This window comes from Phaethon aethereus (genome assembly GCF_964289735.1).
Source record: "Phaethon aethereus genome assembly, chromosome: 1".
Lineage (NCBI taxonomy): Eukaryota > Metazoa > Chordata > Aves > Phaethontiformes > Phaethontidae > Phaethon > Phaethon aethereus.
Genome location: NC_138575.1, coordinates 11,280,005 through 11,305,267, shown reverse-complemented (window position 1 = coordinate 11,305,267; position 25,263 = coordinate 11,280,005). Strand labels below are relative to the sequence as shown.

General features: G+C 36.7%; 1 protein-coding gene across 5 annotated transcripts in view; it reads right to left on the bottom strand.

Moving 5' to 3' along the window:
- CACNA2D1 (calcium voltage-gated channel auxiliary subunit alpha2delta 1) overlaps positions 1-25,263 on the bottom strand; it is a gene marked incomplete at its 5' end in the record, with an annotated part of 423,169 nt that overhangs the window by 198,924 nt on the left and 198,982 nt on the right. For all 5 annotated transcript variants that reach the window (XM_082008681.1, XM_082008682.1, XM_082008683.1 and 2 more), the window contains one exon: positions 3,309-3,353. In XM_082008681.1, the coding sequence (XP_081864807.1) occupies positions 3,309-3,353 (45 nt within the window). The remainder of the gene's footprint in view (positions 1-3,308; positions 3,354-25,263) is intronic.

Sequence of the window (25,263 nt, the reverse complement as noted above, 5' to 3'; positions counted from 1 at the left end):
TGGTAAAGCTGTAATTTTAAAAGCATGAGCAGAGACAAATAAAGACTGGCAGACAGGACCTATGAGACTGATTTCTTTGACATCTAAAAGTTAAGATCTAAAAGGGTCTGTTGTAAGAACCTGGTCCACAGGGAGAAACACACATCTAGAAGTGATTCAGCTGATCTTAGACGCCTATCTCAGAATAAACTGAACAGCTCTCCAACAGTATCTACAGTGACTAGCTTAGATATCTAATTTTAATAAATAAATTACCACTACTAATTATTCCTACTTGTACTAAAAAATAACAAGCATAGTATTATGTCCTGTGATTAAAGAAAGGCTCATAGCATGGAAGAGCAAAAAGTAAGAGCTTGTTAGAGAAAGCAAAGAAGGGATGGCAAAGGCAGTTTTACTAGCCGTGCTTCAGAGATGATTCTATTAAAATCTCTCTCTAAAAGAAGATGCTACCTAAACAGTCTCACCCATTTCACCAAAACTAACAAAGGACCTGGAAGCAGAAGTCCAGCAGTTGTTCAGGCAGGAACAGGGGAGAAGAGTCTGTGTTGTTTGCCTACACAGTTTAGACTTGGATGCAAGTTTTTTTCTTAACAAAAATTCAGTATCAGATCACTAATCTTCTCATTCTTATTGCTGCTTCTTTTAAGTTAGATTACTGAACACAATGACAGCACAGGCACAAATACAGCTCTTTTCACACTTCCAAAGTGTTTTACCAAAAAGTATTTAATTGATTCTTACCACCTTAATGAGATGGAAATCATCAGTAAGCATACCCATCACTTTCTATTCCCCAAAAAGTGCTACAACTAAAATACATTTTTTTCTTGGATTCCTAATCTGCATTGATCTCATCAGCCTCAACTTTACTGATAAAGGAAAATAATTCCTACATTTTAAATTTTTAAAGAAATATTTGCATAAAAATTTTTACAGTGAAAAACTCAAGACATATGGAAGAGCCTTTTTTTGAAAGATACATCTTAGTGGTTCCTGAAGTACTGAGCCTTTAAAAGGGATCCAAATCTACGTATATAAATTACATCTCTTAAGTAATTTTTCTTTTTCTATAACATAGATAAGATTTATTTTGTTTATTAAGAAATACCACTGATACTACAGCTTAAAGAGGGTAATATTTAGCACCATTATCAAATGTTCACCTTTACTAAATAGCAAGAAACAGAATTCCAGTATGTTCATCTAGAAATCCAGCTCTTAGCTGATACACTGAACCAACAAGGTATCGGTGGTGGAGATAACTGAGACTGGCCTCTCTTTTCATGGTGTAATTAGAACTCATGGGGAACTTTTTAATGGTATCTCTGTAAGTCAAAACATTTGTTCTGATTAGCTGTCCAAAAAAAGCTTAAATGACTGACAGAAAGCACATGCTCTTGAACAACCAGAGCTTCTAAATACTGTACTTTCTTGGTATCTTTTCCCTTCACATTGTTTTCTAAACTTAGAATTAAATACAGAGATTACAAGTAAAACAAACCAAAAGATTTCCTCCCTCTTTAATCTTTTGACTTGAGGACTGTTATGAAGGAAAGAAAAATAATTATTTCAACACATATAGCCTTATAAACATACTGGCAACTCAAACAGAACCACAATCTTAATGCTCTATTTTTATATTTTACAAAATCCATACAGCACAACTCTGCAAAATATTTCAGCCCTCTAAGTTGAAAGTCCTAGGACTTAAGTTATTATTTTGAAATATTTTGAATCACAATGAAAAAAATTAAGTGGTGTTGGGTTTTGGTATTACACTTTGTGCTGTTGATGCCATGTTACGGTGTTACTTGTTTCTTGACAGATTTGTCCTGACTCACAAGGAACTCTTCTTAACTCGACATGAAAGGTTGTTAGAAAATTCTTACTAAGTGTTCAAAAAGACATAAAAGAAACAAAACGGCCACAGAAATACATATAGAACACCTGGTGAAAGAAATTTGGTGGGGTTTTTGTGGTGGGATTTTTGTTGGTGTTATGTTGGTTTTTTTTCTGGGGGAAGAAAAATAATCATGAGGAAAATCAAAGAAAATGAGAATAAACTCTGGAATAGCATTTCCATTGTCTAACAGATTTGGATTCAAGTTGCAGAAGTAGTCACCTCAAGAGTTTTCCCAATACTATGTAATTATAAGAGATACTGCAGAGTCTTTTACTTCACACAATCTACCGTCGCTTTATGGTACATCGAGATTCAAAATCCAATGTTCAAGCTTTGTAATTCGGTTTCCAGAAGTCATTAGCACCTGCAATTCCAGTGAATTTAGCAGAAGAGACCAATATTTTTCAAATGTATGTTACTTTTAATGAATTTTACTTAAAGCATGCAAATTTTAAAATTCGGGACAGTAGACTTTGTTGCATCTGAATTCCACTCCTCGTAACTCTGTAAAAGCATATCAAATAGTTCTGCTTGACATGATCTATGTACCTTCTTTAATTGCCTTACAGCAGAAGCATCAATTACAATAGTGATGCCATCAATCTCTAAAGAATACTTGATTAAAAAGTGCAAATGAAGCATGCTAGCAATTCTGATTAATACATTTACAACATTTTTTCTGTGGTTTTATAAATTAAATCTATAATGAAGACAAGCAGTTGTATTATCTCAAGTGAAGGTGAGGATAACTTGTCTTCTCCCCAGAAGACATGAAGATTTTTAATTGTTAAAGCCAGATAAGAAACTTCAAACCACTTAAAGTAGGAGTTTTAGTAGAACCAGTAATTGAAACATCATAAATTTTGTCTATATTTGAGACTGGATTTTCAATTTCCCCAAAGCTTATAACAGTCATATGAGTGATCACAAAGTGCATGAAAATAGTTATTCAATAACGTTTTACATCTGCTTTCCCCTCATGTAAAAAATTTCTTACAAAGAATACAGAACAAGATAATATGATCTTGGAAAATAGGGGCAGAATATGGTTCATTCAGAGTAAAGTAAATTATTTACATTAATCATTTTGATTCTCCAGTCCTATAATTATGACTTTATTACATTTCAAAAAGGGAATGATACTGCTGTCAGGGTCTTTTTTCTCCCAGCACACTCCCTGCCTGATCAGTAACTCAAGACTGTATGAGGGAAAACAGACTTTAAGAAAATAGAACATAAATATTATCTGGCACTTAAGGAAACTTTTAAAGACATTTCTAAGTTTCTTGGTTTCTTACTTCTGCAAAATATTTAAATGCTAGTCCTAGAGTTTCATTAATATTTTCAGTCCTTAATTTTCTGAGATTACAGGCAATGAAACAAAAAGAAACATATTACTTACATCATTCTGATCATCTTTTGCATTGTAATAGATTATATCGTTATTCTGTAAGAGAAAGAACAGTAATTCTGTTAGTTTGAAAGTAGAGAATAAAGTTTACTTATTATTATTATTATACATTTTAAAATAAACCCACATTTCTTTATGCATTTTCATTGCAATATGACAGAATCAGACCTTTGCTTGCTCTCTGTTTCATGTGATATTTTCCATGTTTGCGTTTGTTTAACTTCATTCATTTAATGCTTCTTCCCTGATAAGCTACATAAGTCACTCAGAAAGCCTGCTAGAAAAGTACATGTAACGTTGGACAAAAGCCAGAGCTTATAAAAGACTTCCATAAAGCTGTGTCTTTTACAGACATATGACTCTCTCACTATGCAATTATGCACCATGACATCCAGCAGGCAATAGATACAATGACACATGGGCATTGCTAAGTGGGTTAAGTATTTGTTGCACACACGTTTATTGTTTTATTCACCTCCCACAGTGAAAATAAAATCTGGGAAAATATATCACAGGCGAGTCTGGCTGTTGTAGCATAGAGTGGATCCTGGCAGCTCAGTGGAAATGCTGTACCATGTAATTCAAGCAAAGCACTGAAGGAGAAAATTACTAGTTTCCATTGCAAAACCAGTTAGACACTTCATTCAGTGCAATGTCTACAGCAGTTTGAAAATTGGGATATTTCCTATGGAATACAGCTTTGTTTCCTCTTGAAATGTTACTGAGCCACTTAAAAGCCTTAAAGAGTTCAGTTCACTGTAGTAGTTTTCCACTAAATAGAATTGCTGTAATGTGCCCTATACTTTTTTGAATGAAAGTAAGCAATTGTTACGTGCATTTCTGTATGAAATAGACACATATATGTACATCGCATTTTTTAAAGTCCCATTATAGATTTTGAACAAATAAAGGAGAAGAAGTTACATTTCTTCATGTCCAGCAGCTTGTTTAAAATAGACAATTGCTGTTAACATCCAAAAATAACCTTTATTTATATTTTCAGTTTTGTTTTTGGTAATATCTTTGGATTTATGCGTCTAAATAAAAATTAACCACAAGAAATGTTTTTTTCTTTTATAAATACCAACTGCAAAGAATGATTTCAGTAAATATTTTTTAAGTGGGTAAGCCAATGACCGTTATTCCTTGCACTAAAAAAGTACCGTGACATGTGCTACGAGGTAATGCAGTTCATCTCTATAAACCATTGTTTTCCTCACTTCATAAATAATGATATTGTTCATTCTCCTTTGTGACCTTTCTGAGGTCCAAACATGAAATATATTATAGCTGAGCTAAATGACATTTGGAGGTAAAAGCTATTAAAATGATCTCATCCTCTCTTCTTTCCCCTCAAAATGCACTTTTCCATCAAGACACTGCTCTGTCCGCAGGTCCGTTGGTTTCTTATCAGTATCTGGGTAACTAAGCCAGACCTCAGTGTGCTACAGACACAGGAGGAAATTCCTTTCATCGTTAAAGACCAAAGCTAATTGTTTATTCACTTGTTACTTGATTGTTGTAAACAGAAGAGTATGTGAAGAAAATATGAGATACACAGTGCTGCAAAACACTGCAGGCTGTACAGTTCAAGAATTAGATTCATGGATCATTTAGATCTTTAGAGGACAATATTTCATAATTTATCCACTTCTACCAGACAAAACCAAATTTCTTTGTGGCTGGTTCACAAGCAAGTAGTTTAGTTATTTATTAGCTCCTTGAAACAAAGAATTTGAATCTTCCCACTGCTATATACTTCTGCCATCAGGGAATACTGCACACTTATTCAGCAAGCCTAAGATACAATGTAGATATCCTAGATAGTTATGTATTTTCTTTATCCAGTAATGCTATGAGAAAGAGGGGTACATACTGTTACTTCTGTTCATGAATGAAGGGATTTAGTAAGGCAGTCCTGAAGCTGAATTTATGGAAGAATAACTTTAGGAGACCATATGCATAAATTAGAAACTTTAGCATAATGTCAGTGATTACACAAGTTTACAAAACTTATGCAGTTGGAAAACTGAAGGGTTGTTTTCACTGTCATTAATTCCCTTTTCTGAGCAGTTTCAGTATCCGTCAAAGACATGCAAGGCATACAAAAACTACATGAAAGACCATGTAATGAATGTTTTATTTGTGACTCTCACTATTTTCTTCTATTCCACCTTAATAATCTTTTTTTTTTCAATGCTTTCATTGATATCATTATCCGATGAAGTTAATTGTTTCACTGTCTTTACATTGCTTTTCATTTCAATAGTACTTTGTTTCCCAGCTTTGGGTATAAAATAATTCCAATGGGAAACAATACATATTGGGTAGTATTAACAACTTCCTAAATTTCATCACACAGAACCCAAAGTTTCTGGTCTTTATGATCTCTATGTCTACAGATTTGAAGAAACACACCGATTCATCAAATCGAAGAAAAGCATGGGAAAATATCATCTTTCAGAACATCTGCAGATGAAATTTGGATTCACACCAACACTAACTTACACTCACGTTTTCATTCTCTATGGAGCAAGTTTACAGACAGAGTCTATTGATTCAACTAGTCAAATGCCTAACCTCTACTCAGGATTATGTGAATGGAGCTGAAGTTGGCTTCTCATCACAGGAAATAATACTTTTTTTCAATCAAATTATTTCAAGAGCAACACAAAGGGACTGCATTGCAGCAAGACATACCTGACTCTACAGATAATTACATACAGTATGTCATGATAATATAACTATGTCATTTGTTGGTAAAAGCTGTATATCCTCCTTTACCAAAGATGAAAGACCCTTGTCATCACTACCATGTAATGGCTTCTGTAGGAAAACCTGCTCTGTAAATCCTATGCTACAATTCCAAGAACTGTCCATGAAATACAGAGCCCATCAACTGGCCAAACCTCTTTTTCAGTGGAAACATTGTATGTGTGATTTTTGAAGTATCTGCTTTTCCACAAGAGATGTTTGCATTTCATTCATGAAAGAAAAAAAAACAAACCACAATCTCGAAATCCTAAGATTTTCAACAAACATCTAATACTATCTATTCAGAAATGTTGCTTTCATGGAAGCTGTGATTAAGATTCCATCACCACCAGCCCTCAGGTCTGTATGTGAGGCTTGCTAGAGAATCTACCTAACTTAGATCCTGTGATGTAGCCCAAAACAGGGTTAGGCATGCAGGGGAGGTTGAAGGGCTAAAATCAATTCTAGTACTTTGTGAGACACTATAATGGACTACCTGAGTTTTATTTTTTTTTTTTAAATAGGGGGAGAAACCAGTTTTCTGCAGCTTTTCATATACTAAGAAATTAATGTAATGTTTTAATTTAGACATCATAATTATCCTTTTTTCCTAAAAGTAGCAGTTCCAAAACTATTGTAGACATAGTATGAAAGCAAAAAAAAACACTCTTTGACTTTTTTTGCTAGAGAGATGCTACAAGACAATGAACTTCTTCAAAAAAGAAAAGAACAGTTTTTGTTAAAGGACTCCATACTTCGAACATTTTATTGAACTGGAGGCAAACCTAAAATTAGTGTAGTAGATTATATTGCAAATAGATACTACTGCATCATTATTAGTGCATATTTTAAAATCTGAGATTAAGGCCAAATATGATTATTTGATTTTTTTTTTTAAAACAGCATACATCCCATAAGACCTAAGTATTTTATACAAAATGTGCTAAAGCAAGCAAAAAGAGGCAACATATAAAAACTCCTTTATATTGCAGTTAGTCTGCTACTACTGATACCGACGAGGATTCTTTTGTTCTGCAAGTAATGAGGTAGGGAAAGAAATCAAAAATTAAATAAAACCAAACCATATTACAAATATATGTCTGATTTTGACGGTTCAGTTTAAAAATACGTTCTTAGAATTACAGATACAAATTTGGAGAACATTTTAAAATCATATTAGTCCCACACATTTTGAAAAGACACAAAACACTAGTGAAAGAACTATGAGTCATGTTGCTCAGTATGCAGCAGTAAAAATATTAATAATACTGGTTTATTTCATCTTTCATAGACATACTGGATGAAATTAGTGTAAATGCCTATAAATGCTTCATTAATTTTTGTTAAAATCCATCTGCTTTAAATTTAGACAGTATTTTCTTGTATCCCCTTGAATAACAACATGTATTAAAAAAAGTTCACCTAATACCTTTAGCCTAAATAAGATTTAAAGCAACCTAATAAATCCTATTACAAATAAGCCAGGTAGTTTTAGTTTAATCCCTTCTATAGTCTGACACGCAGTTTAAGGCACAATTAGACTCTTCAGAAAAGAAAGATAAATATGGCCTACCACAAATAAAAAATTACTTCTGTTGCTAAAGAGAATAACTATAGGGAATAAAAGTCTGCAAAGAAGGAAAAAAGGAAAGAATGTCAACTTCTCCGACCTCGTTTGTTCTAGCTTTGAAATTTTACGTAAGTGAAATGGCACAGACAGAATAAGGGGATTACCAGCTAATACCTTTTTTTTTCCTTCAGTATCCATGAGTAGAAATACTGATTTACCTCCTGTCTTTAAAGTGAACAAAAAGTTCAGCAATACAGTAAATTAACTGCAATTACTGTGTTTGAACATGGGCTGTAAGAAATGGGTTAGAAAGTAATTTAAAGTAGGATTTTAAAACAGGACTTGGAAAAAAGATCTTTTAAAAATCAAACTATATTTATTTAAAAAATGGCAAATATCAAGCAGTTCAATAACATCCAAGTCTAGAAATATTTCCCCATATTATCCATGATATGGGCAAATGAGTAACTTGAATTTCATTTTTCCCCAAAGCATAATTTTATTAAAGAACTACTTTCTCAGGATATTAAATCTCACACACTAATTAAAAACTTCCAGGTCTGCACTATTATTTGTGATAAGCCTTTTTCATGGGATTTGTGTAAAAGGCTTTTCTCAAGATTGTACTGAGACCACTAATTGGAATGAAAATGTGAAGGTGAAGGTTACAGAAAATAACATAAAGGAGAATTAAAGGTGCTGCATACCCTGTGTCACAGAATATACTTTCTTTTAAAAGGTGAGAAAGATCAACTTATTCAGCATTCATTTACAGGTTATTCCTTCACTGAAATTATCATCTGGAAACCTTCAAATTTATAGACAGTTTTCATAAGATGGTCACTTGTCCATTTACAGATGCATCAGTGTGATAAATAAAATTAGTAATTACAGATCTACATACTAGACAGGGAGATTAACATGTACAACACTTACATAAACAATTTATCAGATAAAAGTAATGTACAGATACAGATTCCAGATAAAAATATACTATACAAAAAGTGCACTTTCAAATCCTTGAAAATTCTGAGGGATTTTGATCTGAGGTTAGATCCAAAGATTACAGTGCTGATGATGGACAGAATTTAGGCATCTCAGTTAAAAAACAAGATCATGAAAAAGTTCATTGAAGCCTAAACTTGGAAGAAGCTAAAATTCTGGGAGTACTTGAGTTTCCAACATTAATATTCTCTAGGTACCTTAATATCCTATGTCTATATGGACTTTTGAAGAACCTCAGGCTTCACATCTCACAGAAGTTTGGACGCTACTTCTCACCCTCAGAGAGTCAAGACCCATAAACTGAAGCCTCTTACCCCTGTAACTTGAAGTACTTCCTATCATTGGATACATCATTCCTTTCAATATGTAATAACCAATGACAGCCAAATATATTAGATCAGTTAAGTCACATTGAGCAAATGGAATGAACACCTGCTCTGCTCTAACCTCCTCTCCCCTCTCCTTCCTTCCTCCTGGCCATGTGAATAGTGCGGTTATAGGGTTTTCCGATTCAGAAAAATTATGATGAACATTATGATGGACTCCAAATTTTTAAGACATTAGACGATACCATATAGCAAAACCAACATCTGCTTCTTCACAATGATGGATGATATATTTTTTAAAGTACCTTTAATGCGAATGGTCCAGCTTTAACTCAGAAACTTATACAGTGAAAATAAAACTATGAAAAACTCAGACTTTAAATTTTTGTGAAGAAATACATTAAGTTAACATGTGTTTAAAAATGCAAAAACTATTTAAATGCATAGCCTTTATACCTTGGATGCCAGTTAAAAGGTAAGGTATTTTACAAAATCATGGTATTTTTAATGGCTTAAGGCAGGCGTAATATGAACATGCTCGTAACAGTAAATATGTATTACCGATGGGTGGTCACATATAATGCTATTACAGCTTCTGAATACTTACACCTCACAGGAGCATCATGACTTTGCCTTGATCAAAAGCCAAGTACAATGAGCCACGGCCAAGGGTACAAGGCTGAGTGCGTTGAGCTATGGCACACACGGCAGTGTAAAAAAGGAGTGCAATAAGCCTTGGTACCGGCTGTGAATGACTAGAGAACACCTGAGATGCTGGAAAAACATGATAATCACAGAATCACAGAATCATTAAGGTTGGAAAAAACCTTTAAAATCATTAAGTCCAACCATCAGCCCAACACCACCATGCCCACTAAACCATACCCTGAATTACCATGTCTACACATTTTTTGAACACTTCCAGTGATGGTGACTCCAGCACCTCCCCGTGCAACCTGATGCTTGACCACTCTCTCAGTGGAGAAATTTTTCCTAATATCCAGTCCAAACCTCCCCTGGTGCAACTTGAGGCCATTTCCTCTCATCCTATTGTGAGTTACTTGGGAGAAGAGATCAACACCCTCGTCGCCACAACCCCCTTTCAGGTAGTTGTAGAGAGTGATAAGGTCTCCCCTCAGCCTCCTCTTCTCCAGACTGAACAACCCCAGTTCCCTCAGCCGCTCCTCATAAGACTTGTGCTCCGGACCCCTCACCAGCTTCGTTGCCCTTCTCTGGACACGCTCCAGCACCTCAACGTCCTTCTTGTAGTTATTTGAGGTGCAGCCTCACCAGTGCCGAGTACAGGGGCACAATCACTTCCCTACTCCTGCTGGCCACACTATTCCTGATACAGGCCAGGACGCTGTTGACCTTCTTGGCCACCTGGGCACACTGCTGGCTCATGTTCAGCCGGCTGTCAACCAGCACCCCCAGGTCCCTTTCTGACAGGCAGCTCTCCAGCCACTCCTCCCCAAGCCTGTAGCGTTGCATGGGGTTGGTGTGACCCAAGTGCAGGACCCGGCACTTGGCCTTGTTAAACCTCATGTAATTGGCCTCAGCCCATCAATCCAGCCTGTCCAGATCCCTCTGCAGAGCCCTCCTGCCCTCCAGCAGATCAACACTCCCACCCAAATTGATGTCATCTGCAAACTTACTGAGGGAGCACTCGATCCCCTCATCCAGATCATCAATAAAGATATTGAACAAGATCGGCCCCAGAACCGAGCCCTGGGGAACACCACTTGTGACCGGCCGCCAGCCGGTTTTCACGTCATTCACCACAACTATCTGGGCTCGGCCGTCCAGCCAGTTCTTTACACAGCGAAGAGTAAACCTGTCTAAGCCATGAGCTGCCAGTGTCTCCAGGAGAATGCTGTGGGAGACGCTGTCAAAGGCTTTACTAAAGTCCAGGCAGACAACATCCACAGCCTTTCCCTCATTCACTAGGTGGGTCACCTGGTCATAGAAGGAGATCAGGTTGGTCAAGCAGGACCTGCCTTTGACGAACCCATGCTGCCTGGGCCTGATCCCTTGGTTGTCCTGCACATGCCCTGTGAGTGCCTTCAAGATGAACCACTCCATAATCTTCCCTGGCACGGAGGTCAGGCTGACAGGCCTGTAGTTCCCTGGATCCTCCTTCCAGCCCTTCCTGTAGATAGGCATCACCTTACAGAGTACATTTCTCTTTCTAATAAATACTGGACATGTTGATAGAAGGTTCTCTGTACCTAAAACTATTAAGCTCTCTGTCCCCAGTTGGCTATGCAACCTTTTACCTTCTGTTATTGTTCACTTTTGTGTAGAACTGAAACCCTGATGCAATAGGTACCAGCAGTAACAGTTTATGGAACAGAACTGTATTTGAATTAAACCTAAATGTCTGAGAGAATAAATTAAACATTTCCATAAGGAATAGTTTTGTTCACTTTTTCAGAGAAGGGGTAATTTTACTAAGGTAAGAACTACATGTTTACAATAATTTGGAAGGAAGGATCAAGGCATCCATTGCCAGCAAGACATAAGCTTCACAGCTATTAGATTTTATTTATTTATTTATTTTCAGCAGATCAAAGTGAGAATTTGCCTGTATTGAGTAGATGGAGAAATCTGTCATTTCGGAAAGTTGAATTTCCCGTGTAGACTGTAATGGGAGAAGAAAAACAGAGAAACAGGCTTTGTATTAGGAAAGACTGCTGTTTTTCTGGCAGTCTGCAATCTATTTGTGTGTTTTGATTTTGGTTTTCTCTCAAGTATAAAGCAGTAATAGATTTTAGAAACAGGATGCATTATTTGCTTAATTCCATCCTGTGTACCCAGCAGCTAAACTACCAGCCAGGAGCTCCACATCTAAGCTAAGACTATGGAGAAAAACCCTTGGGATAGGCAGTTATTTCACCTTTGAGAGGGAATATTCAGTAAAACAGCTTTATATGACAAAAATAAGGCTATCGGCATTAACAAAGCTTCAGCTTGAAATCTCTTTACGTTGTGGATTCAAAGAACCTGTGGCAGGATCCCTGATGCAAACCGTATCACTAGTAACCAGTGGGGCAGAGTAAGAACCTCTTGCTTTTATATCATGCCCATTATTTTAAGAGTTGATTACTTGATTGTCTAGTCCTGCAGCCACTTGAAAACAGTGTAGAAATAGCTTTAATCTGCTTACCAAATTTTTAAAATTACTTTTTGGCAATTTTAAACATTATGGATGGGTTTTTTTGGAAGAATATGATACAGAGGCAGCATAACAAATACCATCAACTTTGCACACAACTCTCTTCAGCCCACGTTATGTTCCAAACACTTTTTCAACCATTTTATTTCAGTGTTAGCTGAAACTCATTGAAGTCAACCAAACAGACTCTGGAACAAGCCCAGTACAGATATATGTTTCATGTTATGAATAGACAGTCACAAATAATATTTCTATGGTCCCAATGGATACAAACACCAAAAATCAATATCCATTCTCAGTCAAGTAGAAGAAAAGTTTATGGTATGCCTCTGGCCTACCCTAGTAGGTGCATAATGAAAGGTAACGATTCAAAAAGTTATTCTCTCCCTCTCCTACCAGCCAAACCTCCCTCAATATTCTTACTATCTCACCAAGGAAACACAAAAAAATCTAGGATTTTATGTACTTGCGTATGTCACAAATGATCAGGAAAGAAAATGAAAAGGAGACTTCTGGAATTAATGAGTTTAAAAGAACTGGCTACATATATAAAGAGACGCATATAACCATCTTCTACATTCCTCCTCAAGCTCTCTAAGTCAAAAGCAAGGTATGCAGAGACAACCTTAGAGACAAAAACCTTTAAAATCTTTTTTAGTTTTGGTAAATATATTCTTCCAAAAGGTCCAGGAAATTTGAAATCTCATCACAGTAACTTCCTCAAAGTATAAGCAAATGCAAATGTCTTCTTTTTTTATAAGGCAAAACACATTCATTACAAAGCAGATTTCCAGGTGGGAAAATGAAATTAATTTGTTAGCAGCTAATTAACCTCTATATCACACTATCTAATCTCTTTAATTAAAACAGATGTTTATTTTAATTTATTTGGCATTACTTCTTTAGTTAAAGAAAGAACAGAAAAATAAAATAAATAATAATGAAGAAAAAATTGTCTAAACTGATTGCATATTATCTAGATTTTAAATACTGCGACCAGTATAGTACAGGAGCCTAGTTAAACAATTTGGGCATGAGTTTAAATCAGATTCACAGGAAACTGGCATTGTGAATTTAAACCTATGTAAGTGCTAGGATGTAACAGTAGGCTACATGTCTTGCACTATCATAACTGAATATAGAAAATATGCCAGTTTTCCAACACCAACAAATCTGCAAAAATCTTTGATGAAATTATTTCTTTAACCAAGTAATGGGCAAACCTATAATACAATTTATCCCAAAGAAAATGAGTTCACATTTGTTACATTGCTACTATGTACTATTCATTATAGCCAACAAATAAGATCATGTTTAGGAATGTTGCAATCAGTGGTTACAAAATACTGAAAAGGAATCAAACTTTAGACATATGACACAACGGTAAAAAGTTGAGTGAAAACTCAGGAGTCTAGTTTCTTGGCGATCCATATTGTCACTGAAGACATCAGGTATATTCCAAGGCTTATCCAAACCCAGCTGTGCACTGAGTGTAGCAGTCCCTAGGGTATCTCTCTGGATCTTCATCATCTCAAACTCCAGAACCTAGAACCTGAGGATAAATGCTTGTGTCTATTTTAAAAATTATATTTGTATCACCTTTTGTATGCAGATTCATATTCATTTAGCCCACACTTGGAGTCAATCAGAAGCTGATAAAACTAATGAAAAATGCTGATAGATCACGACAGGAGACGAGAACTCTCAGTGGAGAGGATTTGCTTCCTGCTTGCATTTTCATCAGATGATAGCCAGGTAAGATAAAATGTACAAAGAACAGACTACACAAAAGTGAACTCCACAAGCCATGACTGCCAGTATCACACAAGTACGTTTATACTATCCTAATGCCTCTAGTTTTGTAAGGTGTTAAACAAGTGATGACCATAAGTAACTGAATTATAACTTTTCTATTTAAGTAATTATGATCAACTATATAAAATGCAGAGCATATTCTTAAAGAGTTTTTTTGCTTCTGGAAATAAAATGGACACTATTATTCTATAAAAGAGTTTATTTTCCCTTCCAGTTCCACACTTGTACTATGAAAATAACCTAAATATATCCAAGACAAGTCTAACAAACTTATTCACGAGCAACACCATGACGCTTGCACTTCAGCTGGTGGAAATCCATTGACACAACAGGTCAGCTACAAAAAGCATATTTTTTAGACTCAAACGATGCCTTTGAACTTTTATTCAAAGGCTGCACACTGTGTTTTAAACACAACATTTAAGCTCCTACTTCCTTGGGAATTGCACAACAGTTAATGACATAAAACCAAAAACTAATACTGGGGAAGAAAATTAGGTCATAGGCATTTGCAAAATGTTTCAGGAATTTTGAATTATCAGTTCTGGTAATTATTCCTACACTTGACAATATAGTGAGTGGATTGATAGTTGGATTGATTTTCAGGAGTCCAGGATTCATGATGTGATCTGCAGCAGCAGAGGATTTTATACATCTCTCTCTTTCCTCTTTTTTCCATATATAAAAACTGAAATACAAAGAGATTATGACTTGTATTTCTGCAGGGAAATTAAACAGACACTATTTTTTCCTTAGTATTACAACACTGTGTAACACAGGAAAAATGAATTTTCATATATAAATTACGAAAGTTTGATCCAAACTTTGGATCATGACTTACATAGCTGACACAGACCTGTGAAGTTAATGATTTCAAATAACGTTTTTAAAAACATTCGATTTCTCTCTTGTCTTTATCAATTCTTCATTTGGTTTATTCAAACACTCAAAGTATGTCTACAAAAAGCCACAGTGTTATAACATACAAAAACCCCCAATTGGTATAACTTATACAATTTGCATGAAAATTAGAAAAAACAAACAAATCTCTCAATTTCCTGCTAAATGTGAAAAGTACCTTTTAAAGGTACTTTTCAAAAGTACTTTTTCAAAACATCTCATGCTATGTCTTCTTTTGAGACTGCTTTGGTTCACACACATAACAAATGTGTCAGGCATACAGACTTTTAATTATTTTAACGAGCTTCTTACAAAGATAAATCTTACCCACTTCATTAAGATTTTACTTTAAATGATTTTGCTATATCTATGGAGTCTTAGAAAGAAAACAACTGTGGACAGCAGTTACCAGGCTTTAGTAAATATCCCATGTTGAGCTACTTAATAAAGAAGGAATCATAAATTAATTATTTATCATTGACATCCGTTTTGTGTATGTCTTGCACCCAATCACTGCAATAAAGCAAAGCTCCATGAGTACACCTTATTTCAGACGCAGTACAGTAGCATGAGACAAGCCAGCAGCTGGAAAATGTCATTCATTTTACTATTTAAAATAAAACGATAAAGACTTTTCTGGTTAATCACTACAAGCAAAAGGACCATATAAAAATTAATTAAAACGTAATAACTTTTCTTCTTAATTACTGGATATTTTACACTTGTATGCTGGAATTTATGTGGAAGAGCAGTAAGATTTAAGAGCTATATCAATGAAAAGATATTTGTGTTTTCTTCCACGGATCATAACAGTGGCTTTTACTCAACATTTCTTTGATGTTTATGTCACAAACTATAAAGAAATACAGAGACACCCAAAGTTCTGAATAAGTTGGGTCAGATATGGCAGCAGGATAAGGCGCTTGGATGAGCATTTGCAGTGTCACAACCACAGGCTGCTTTATTTCAGGGAATCTCATACATCTCTCGACAGCAAACTGTGCAATTTAAAAAGACTTTTTTTTTTTTAATAGTGGGCAACCTGTGCCAGGGTTTCACCAACCTCACTGGGAAAAATGTCTTCCTTTGATCTAGTCTGAATCTACCCTCTTTTAGTTTAAAACCATTACCCTTTGTCCTGTCGCCACAGGCCCTGCTAAAAAGTCTGTCCCCATCTTTCTTCTAAGACCCTTTTAAGTCCTGGCCAGCTGCAATAAGGTCTCCCCGGAGCCTTCTCTTCTCCAGGTTGAACAACCCCAACTCTCTCAGCCTGTCCTCATAGGAGAGGTGTTCCATCCCTCTGATCATTTTGTGTCCCTCCTCTGGACCCTCTCCAACAGGTCCATGTCTTTCCTGTGCTGAGGGCTCCAGAGCTGGACACAGCACTGCAGGTGGGGTCTCACCAGAGCAGAGTAGAGGGGCAGAATCCCCTCCCTTGACCTGCTGGCCACGCTGCTTTTGATGCAGCCCAGGAGATGGTTGGCTTTCATTGCTGGCTCATGTGCAGCTTTTCATCCACCAGTACCTCCAGGTTTTTCTGGGCAGAGTCGCTCTCAATCCCTTCATGCTGCAGCCTGTACTGATACCGGGGGTTGCCCCAATCCAGGTGCAGGCCCCTACACTTGGCCTTCTTGAACCTCCTGAAGTTCACACAGGTCCATTCTTTGAGCTTGTCCCGGTTCCTCCAGATGGCGTCCCATCCGTCAGGCGTGTCAACCACACCACTGAGCTTGGTGTTGTACGCAAACTTGCTGAGGATGCACTCCATCCCACTATGTCACTGATGAAGATATTAAGGAGTACTCGTCCCAGTATGATCCCTGAGGGACACCACAACAGCTTTGTCTGGACATTGAGCCATTGACCATAACCCTCTGGATGTGACCATCCAACCAATTCCTCATCCTCCAAACAGTTCACACATCAAATCCATATCTCTCCAGTTTAGAGATTGCCAAGTGAAGACTGAGGCAAAGAAGACATTAAGTACCTCAGTCTTCTCCTCATCTGTTGTTTCCAGTCTGCCAGTCTTGCTCATCAAGAGGGGTATGTACACTTTCTCTGACCTTCCTTTTCTGGCTGACATACCTGTAGACGCCCATCTTATTCTCTGCATCCCTTGCCAAGTTCAGCTCTACCCGCGACTTGTCCTTTCTGACTCCATTCCTACACAATCAGGCAGCGTCCCTGTACTCATGCCAGGATCCCTGTCCCTGCTGCCACTGCCTGTGCATTTCCTTCTTGCCCTTTAGTTTGACCAGCAGGTCTCGACTCACCCATGCTGGCCTCTTGCCTTCCTTTCCCAGTTTCTTACACCTGGCGATCAAGAGCTCTTGCGCTCTGTGGAAAATGTCTGCTCACTCCCCCACGATGGGATGGGGGAGAGAATCGGAAGAGTGAAAGTGCAAAAGGTCATGGGTTGACATAAAGACAGTTTAATAGGTAAAGCAAAAGCCGCGCACACAAGCAAAGCAAAACAAGGAATCCATTCCCCACTCCCCATGGACAGGCAGGTGTTCAGCCATCTCCAGAGAAGCAGGATTCAATCACGCTTAACGGTTTCTTGGGAAGACAAACACCGTTACTCCGAATGTCCCTCCACCCCTTCCTTTTTCTTCATCCCAGCTTTACATACCGAGCATGACGTCATATCATATAGAATATCCCTGTGGCCAGCCTGGGTCAGCTGTCCCGGCTGTGTCTCCTCGCAGCTCCCCGTGCACCCCCAGCCTGCTCGCTGGCAGCCCAGCACGAGAAGCTGGACTGTCCTTGACTGCTCAGCAACAACTGAAAACATCAGCACGTTATCAACGTTTTCTCATCCCAAATCCAAAACACAGCCTCACACCAGCGTCTGTGAAGAAAATTAACTCTATCCCAGCTGAAACCAGGACACCAAGTCTAGTTTGAACACTGACAATCTATGCCACATGGTCCAACAGTCAGGTCCATGGATTTGTTTTATTCAATAGTATAGATTTATAGATGTAAGCTTTAGAAATGTAGTCCAGTTCCAATCTTGAACTTATTTCTTAGGGAAATGCATCAGGGAGCCAGAATTAAGCCTCCATCCCTCTCTGACAAGGGAGGGTTAATCACAGGAAAACATACAGATTCGAGATTGTTTCTGCTACCATAGGGTCACTTCATCTACAAAATCCTTTCATAGTAGTCAGGCATTGCTGGTCCTCTACCTTTTTCTCACTACCCTACACTTTTTTAGGTGAGTACCAGACTCTACTAAAAAAATATCTGTGATCCTCATCTCCTGCGTTATCCACTAGTTTTCCTTTTTACCATTCACACATTTAAACAGCAACTCTCCACCTTGAATGCAGAATCTCAGAACACGACTTAAATTAGCTGAAAGCTTTACGCAGCAATGTTGGTATCAGGAAGTCGTTACAGACAGGTTTCATGTATGTCTTACGCAAAGACGACTGTACTTAAGAGTATTCCTTTGCAATGTCATACATACGCTGTGCCAGTGCTTACTATGGTTTCCCCAGTACCAAACCTTATGAATGGTATCCAGTTGAAGTAAAGCTTTGGGGCAGAGTTTCACTGGGGAAAAAAAAAAAGAGATCAAGAGAGTATCTGGGATTAAATCTCCCGTGTCCTGTGCTCCCCTATAATAAGGAAAAGAATATCTTTCCAAGTCAGCTGTCAGGAGAAGAAATGGCAACAACCATCACTTGGGGTTAACAAATGTATTGATAACATTTTTGAAAACACTTCAGTCTTAATCCAGCCTGTGTTTTTTCCGATGGTATCCCTCACCAAAATAAAAAAACCCAGCCTTTGCCACAGTAACACAACCCTAGCACAAATTACCTGCATATACTAGTAAAATAAGTTAAACATTCTACCTGAAAGGTGGTGAAGTGCTATGGCAAGACTGCATACTTCAGCAATGAGTATTTTAGAATACTTTAAGTCTAGAAGTCATTTAAACTACTATACCCATAGCAAACTAGATGAAATTCAGCCTGCCTATGCGGAGTTCATTCAGTCTGATAGAAAACTTTTTCTGGAAGTCTTCTTTCATTTTTTAGGTGGAAAAAAAGTCACACGCAAAGTATAAAAAGTTTTATCAGGAGAAAATACCAGAATTTTGTGCAAGCACAGTAAAATATCAATAGAACCGAACTCCTTAGTTTTACTGTTCCCATGTATAACACTTAAGAAACGCAAAACTGAAGTTCCTCTCTTGAGAAGTGGTAATGTCCAAAGGTCTAAGAAGACAATAAATTATCATCAGGGATTATTCATTTTTAAAAGCAAAGATCTGTTCTGGGTTAGCATAGTCATAGTTATATTTATTCTTATTTTCAAGACGCTTACAATACGCAGTGCTTCAGTACAGTATAATTTGGGACTACCAATTGGGAAAATTAAAATAGAATGATAGTGTTTTCCACAAACACATAAATCACAGGCAGTCATCAAGTTGGCCTAGAGCTCTCAACACTTGCTAAATCCTAATATCCCTCCAATGAGTCCTATAGTTGTTTGTGTATTTATTTATACAGTTCTTATTTGCGCATTTAGTAAAAATGAGCTGGAGAAAAGTAAACAAATGCTTAACAGCCCACATTTCTGGTCAAATCAGGTAGATTTTTTTAACATTTCTTTGCATGATGTAGAAGAATGTTAGCCTATTACTAATTTTGAAGAGTCTCTCTGCTCTGTATTATGCACATCCCTTGCTTTGTGGCAAACCTACAGAAATACTTGCCACTACTTGAATCACACATCATCATTTTCAGGACATAAAAGAGCCACAATTTCAACTTTTGTTTAAATTCTAATAAGAATCGCACTATATTCAGGGGATAGAAGGGTAAGAATTCCAAAATCCCTTGAGCAAAATGCAGCTCTTAATAGCAGGATTGTCTAGTACTCCCAGAGCATTTTAAAGTCTACGCAGATTGAAGCTCCTATTAAAATGTCTGTTGTATTTCAACTACACAATAGTACAGCCATCAAATATTTTTCTGTTCTCCATCACTGCACAGGCCACTGTTCTTGGAGCATCACTTCTTGGTTGTATACTTTAAGTACATAGTGTTTGTAAAACGCTATATTTTTACTTTCTTAAGATATTAGGCTTTGACTTTTTTTTTCTTCTTTTTTTTTCTTTTTTTTTTTTTGGCATGGTATTTCATGGCATCTCTGAGGCCTAGAAACTTTTAAATACGTAAACCTTCCAACTTCCACGTTACCTCCTTTTCCGGTTTTCTAAAGACAATGAGTTGTGACAAAGACAAACTGAATTTTCATCTTGTATCATACAGGAATCCTGTGGCAAACGAATAAGGTAAGCTATGAAGGCCTGCATGACTCCTGTGGCTTTGTCATTTGAAAAAACAGAATGAAATGGAGTGAAGAAAAACACAAACATCTCTACCTCCAAAAATCCAACCCACTCATCTGAGAATTTCATAACGGCTCTATTTTTAACATCAAATAATATGCGTAGTCCTAAGCCCATATCTGTATGTTCCCAGTACTTACCCTTTTTGACGGGAAACATTTACAAAATAATTTGTGTCTAATTTGCTTTTTAAAAAAGTCTCTAAGGTTTGCTATTAAGAATGGCATTCCTCCTCTAAAGTAAGAATCAAAACTTTGTAATATTTTTGGAATTTCTCAATCTTTTAGAAGTCTGCCTCTATTATGAAAAGCTATATTTGAATGTTACTGTCTTACTCCATCGATTAACTTTTTGTGCATATTCAGTTATATCAGTTTTTTTCTTTTAATTAAAAAAACCCGACCTTCTCTACTCCTATTAGTAATTTAAAATCAGCAGTGTTAAGTGGGTTAATACTCTTTTTTCTAAAACATTGGCACATTTCCTAAATTCAATGTAAAAAAGGGCCAGGACACAATGAATATGGTGGGCAATGGGGGAAATGAGTTTGCCTCAGAAATTACGGAATCAGAGGAAAATAGTTAGATTCTAGTTATACCAACAAGAATGAATCAAGAAGAAAGATACTGCTAGTTTTGAACCAAAAATATTTGGTAAAGAAGCTTGCAGACAAAATAAACAGCATCCTTGAAGTTCATTGCTAATTGATTTTCCTGATTCACCAAAGGTAGTAAAGCAATGCTAAGAATTACTTATCATAGATTTACATTAGCACCTGAATTTGAAGGTGAAAGGTAAAATAAAAAACTAGTTAGCTTCATCTCTGTTACAAATTCAATGAACTCTTAGAAAATCTGCACAACAGCAGCCTGCAGAAAACTCTTCTTAACGTATCATACTTGTCTATTTGCAAACTAAAGAACCTACAAGGTGTTAATAAATTGAGTACAATAGTACATCTTGCTTTTAATAAGATGTTTGTTCAGAAAGCACATTAAAGACTCATTCAAAATGAAGGTGATAATGCATATGTATGGTGTCTTAATAATGAGATATCACACCTTCCTTTCTTCTTTTCTTTCCCAGCTCCTTCCCTCCACCCTCTTTTTCAGAAGCTGCACATTTTTTAAATGAGTTGCCTGGTCAATAAGTAAAAAGAGTATTAGAGGTCTTTTAACTTACTTGATTTTTCAGGTAAAATGGAATGCCTGAAAGATCCAACAACAATTTAAGGTGTTTCTTTGCTTTACTCTAAAAGCTTTTTTGGCAAGTTCCGTACCAAGGAAGCGCTTCACTGCCCAGATGAGATCGTTGCAATGACTTATACTATAAAGTTACATGTCTATAGTCAATGTAAAGATATTAAGAGATGATAAATAGCAAAAATCTAAAGACCAAAAGATACGGCAGAAAAGCTAGCTCCTCTATAGTTGCACATTTAAAATCCCTGCTTATATATCATCGTCATTCCAGTTGTAAAGCTACTGTTTGCCATCTTCTTTATCAACTTCCTCATTAGTTTAAAATTCCTAAAGTGTGAATAAATTAATAAATAAATTAATACAAATGTGATTTCAAATGATTAATCACACTAACACTTAGATTGGGGTTATCCTTATATTGGATCACATTAGATCATACATAACAGAACAAAAGCATAGAAAAGCTTTCCTATGGCAATCCAGATTTTAGAGGTGGTCAATGATTTCTAGACTCCAAGGCTCACCTGAGAGAGTCTTGGAAGTTATAAAACTCCAGGCAAGCTAGCCAGAGGCATTACCCTTAAAAAGTTTACTAATTACCTGGATTTTTTTTTCCCTTTAAAACGTATTTATTATATCTAACTAGTGCCTCCTAGAAATTTGTAAACCAGAGGGCATCGCTGAGCCTTTGTGAAAATAAGAATCCAAACATCAGGGGCATGATGCTGGTGATGGGCAAGTGGACAGTGGGAACCTGCTCCCAGTAGGGAATGACAGACAAATTCTGCACTCATCTGGTGAAGCCAGCACATGTCTCCAAACAGGCTTCAGCATGGGCATGTTCACAGTGAATTTCTACATTAAGATGAATCTCTTCTTACTAATTATGGAGACCCTAGGACAGTAAGGCGGGAGTGCTTTTAATGCTGTAACTGCTGTGCCTCTTGTCTCATTTTGAGAAAGCACTATTGAAAAACTTGCAGAAATGCCTGTTCCTGCAATACTGACAGGGTATCTGCCTGTCAATTTAAATCGATCATTTTTTTTCCAAATCGCATAGGCTTTAGAAGTGAGAGGCCGTATGCAAAATGAATCAAAACCAATGGAAGATTTATTTCACTGGGTTTTGGATCAGAGTATTGTGTGAAGATACAGACAGCTTTGGTGCTTGGCCTGTGTTTAGCATTGTTAAAACTTCCACAAAATTATGAAGTATATATGACTTTAGTTGGAAAGGAGCCCACAGCTGCTCTGCGCCTGTGGGGACCGGCTCCCTGTACCCCAGGCCTGGAGCCAAATGTAAATAGTAACATTTCCCACAGATGCTCTTTGCACCCAAGAGGACTATCAGAGGTACAAGCCAGAAGAGAGTTGTATCCTCTCTCTGATAATCTGAAAGAAAAAGATTCTAGTTTGTTTTCTTCAAAGTTTTTCCCTCTTTCAAAAGACGAAGTGTGTTTACTAAACTCCCTCTTTATAATGAAGTAGTATTAAAGCTGAAAGTTTGGTGGTTTATTTGTTTGTTTTGCAGTTGAGGCTTTTCAGATGCAATGTTTCAACGTTGTCATAAAATCCACAAGAAATTACAGACAGTCCTGAAAATTTTCAATCTGCAAGACACATCAAGCACAGAGAGATGCTTACTACTGCTCTGCTCTTGCAGGTCACTCCTTAGATCAATTCTTGTGACGCAAGACTTGTTTTAGTTCAGTTTTCCTTTTTAGCTTTTATTTCTTTGCTGAACAACTTTTCACTACTTTATGCAGTCAATATTTGTACTAGGAAAAAAAAAATCATAATCCCAAAGTAATATTTCCATGACCTTTTGTCTTTACTTTGAAGCCCAGTTGGTACATAAAGACCGGCCTACACAATATCAAATGCTGTCTCGGAAATAGCAGGACTCAGAAAATCATCATTTACACAGAATATAAAATGACACTATTGGTTAAGAGAGAAGGCATATGGAAAGGATTTTTTATGTAGCATTTTAATGTGATAATTAATTCCTAAAAGTCTGAGTTTCAGTCTTCAGATAAATAAGTGGATGCTAATAGTCCATCCATGAAGACTCCCCTTGTTAAAATACACACAAGGTATCCTTATGTTTATACATGTGTAAGTACAATTAATATTGCAACCCAACCGGAAAAAAAATTGCTTTAGTTAACCAACCATTGCAAGGCAATCAAATGTGGTATCAAATGTAATTGTAGAAGATCCATTTGGGGCATAACAGCAATTATTTCATACAGAATTCTCCCTTCCTTCTTCCAATTCACGTACAAGTTTTTTTTTCAGGCATCTCTATGCCAGAAAAATAATTGGACCATCACAACTGCCCCCTTTCACACTTTTCACACGACAATTCAAACCAACAAGGCTGTTTCATTTAGAAATACTGGTTTGTACCTCTGATTTTTAACTGCATTAATCTAAAAACATTTAAGCAGGTTTTATTTCTCCAGCTGCACATGCAGCTAGGGAATTAGGCAATACCGATGGAGTAGGAAGCAGAGAATGACATTTCTTTATTTGCCTGAAGCTAAACAAATTGGATTTCCCTTCATAAACTTCACAAATATTCTCTAAAGACTTAATAGTTTTCTAACTGGTAAGTATTATTTTAGGGCTGTAGATGTAAACTGCAGTTCAAATATTTTAATTGCCTTTGTGATTAATCAGGAAAAAACACATTACAATCCAATATTAGTGATTTTTTCCTTTTTTGCTCAGAAGATATTCACTATTCTTAAATATCATTCTTAATTAATATTCCTTTGAATAAGTTTGCATTTTTTACTAAATTAATTACTAATTGCCAAAATTATTTTTATATTTAATAATCAACGCAAAATACCGAAATCCATTACGGTCTTTATTTCTAGCACTTAGCTAAAAACTAATGGTAAATATGTAAGATACATGCTCTTAACTAGTTTTAGATTTTTATTTTTGCTGGAAACATTCAATATACATCTGACAAGTGTTAATTTATTAATAAAAAGAATATATAAAGCTTCCAGTGTCAATCTGTGTGTTTAGAAAGCTATGCAAGGTGACAGAAGGATAGGAATATGAAAACACCAGATATCTGCTCTTCAGTAAGTTGCTGGCTCACATCTTCTGAGGTTCAAATTAATATCAGAGACGTCTATGTTCATGGCTATTTTTGGCTTTGGTAAACATGAACAGATTATTTCAGATAAAATCAAAATAAAATTTAAAAATTCTTAAACTTTGGTAAAGATTCCTTTAACTATTGATCCTTGAAAGATCATGGAGCAGATCCTCCTGCTAAGGCTGAGGCACATGGAGGAGAGGGAGGTGATTTGAGACAGGCAACATGACTTCACTAAGGGAAAATTGCACCTGGCAAATCTGGTAGCTTTCTACGTGGGGTTCTAACATCAGTGGAGAAGGGAAGAGCTACTGACATCATCTACCTGGGCTTGTACAAAGAATTTAATACTGTCCAACACAACATCCGTGTTTCTAAAATGGAGGGACATGGATTTAACAAGTGGACCACTTGGTGAAAAAGGAATTGGCTGCATGGTCGCACTCAAAGACTTGCGGTCAATGGCTCAATGCCCAGGTGGAGACCAGTGATGAGTGGTGTCCCTCAGGGGTCTGTATTGGGACCAGTATTATTTAACATCTTTGTCAGGGACATGGACAGTGGGATTGAGTGCACCCTCAGAAAGTTTGTGGATGACACCAAGCTGAGTGGTGTGGTTGATACTCTAGAGGGAAGGGATGCCATCCAGAGGAAACTCGACAGGCCTGAGAGGTGGGCCCTTGCAAACTTTGTGAAGTTTG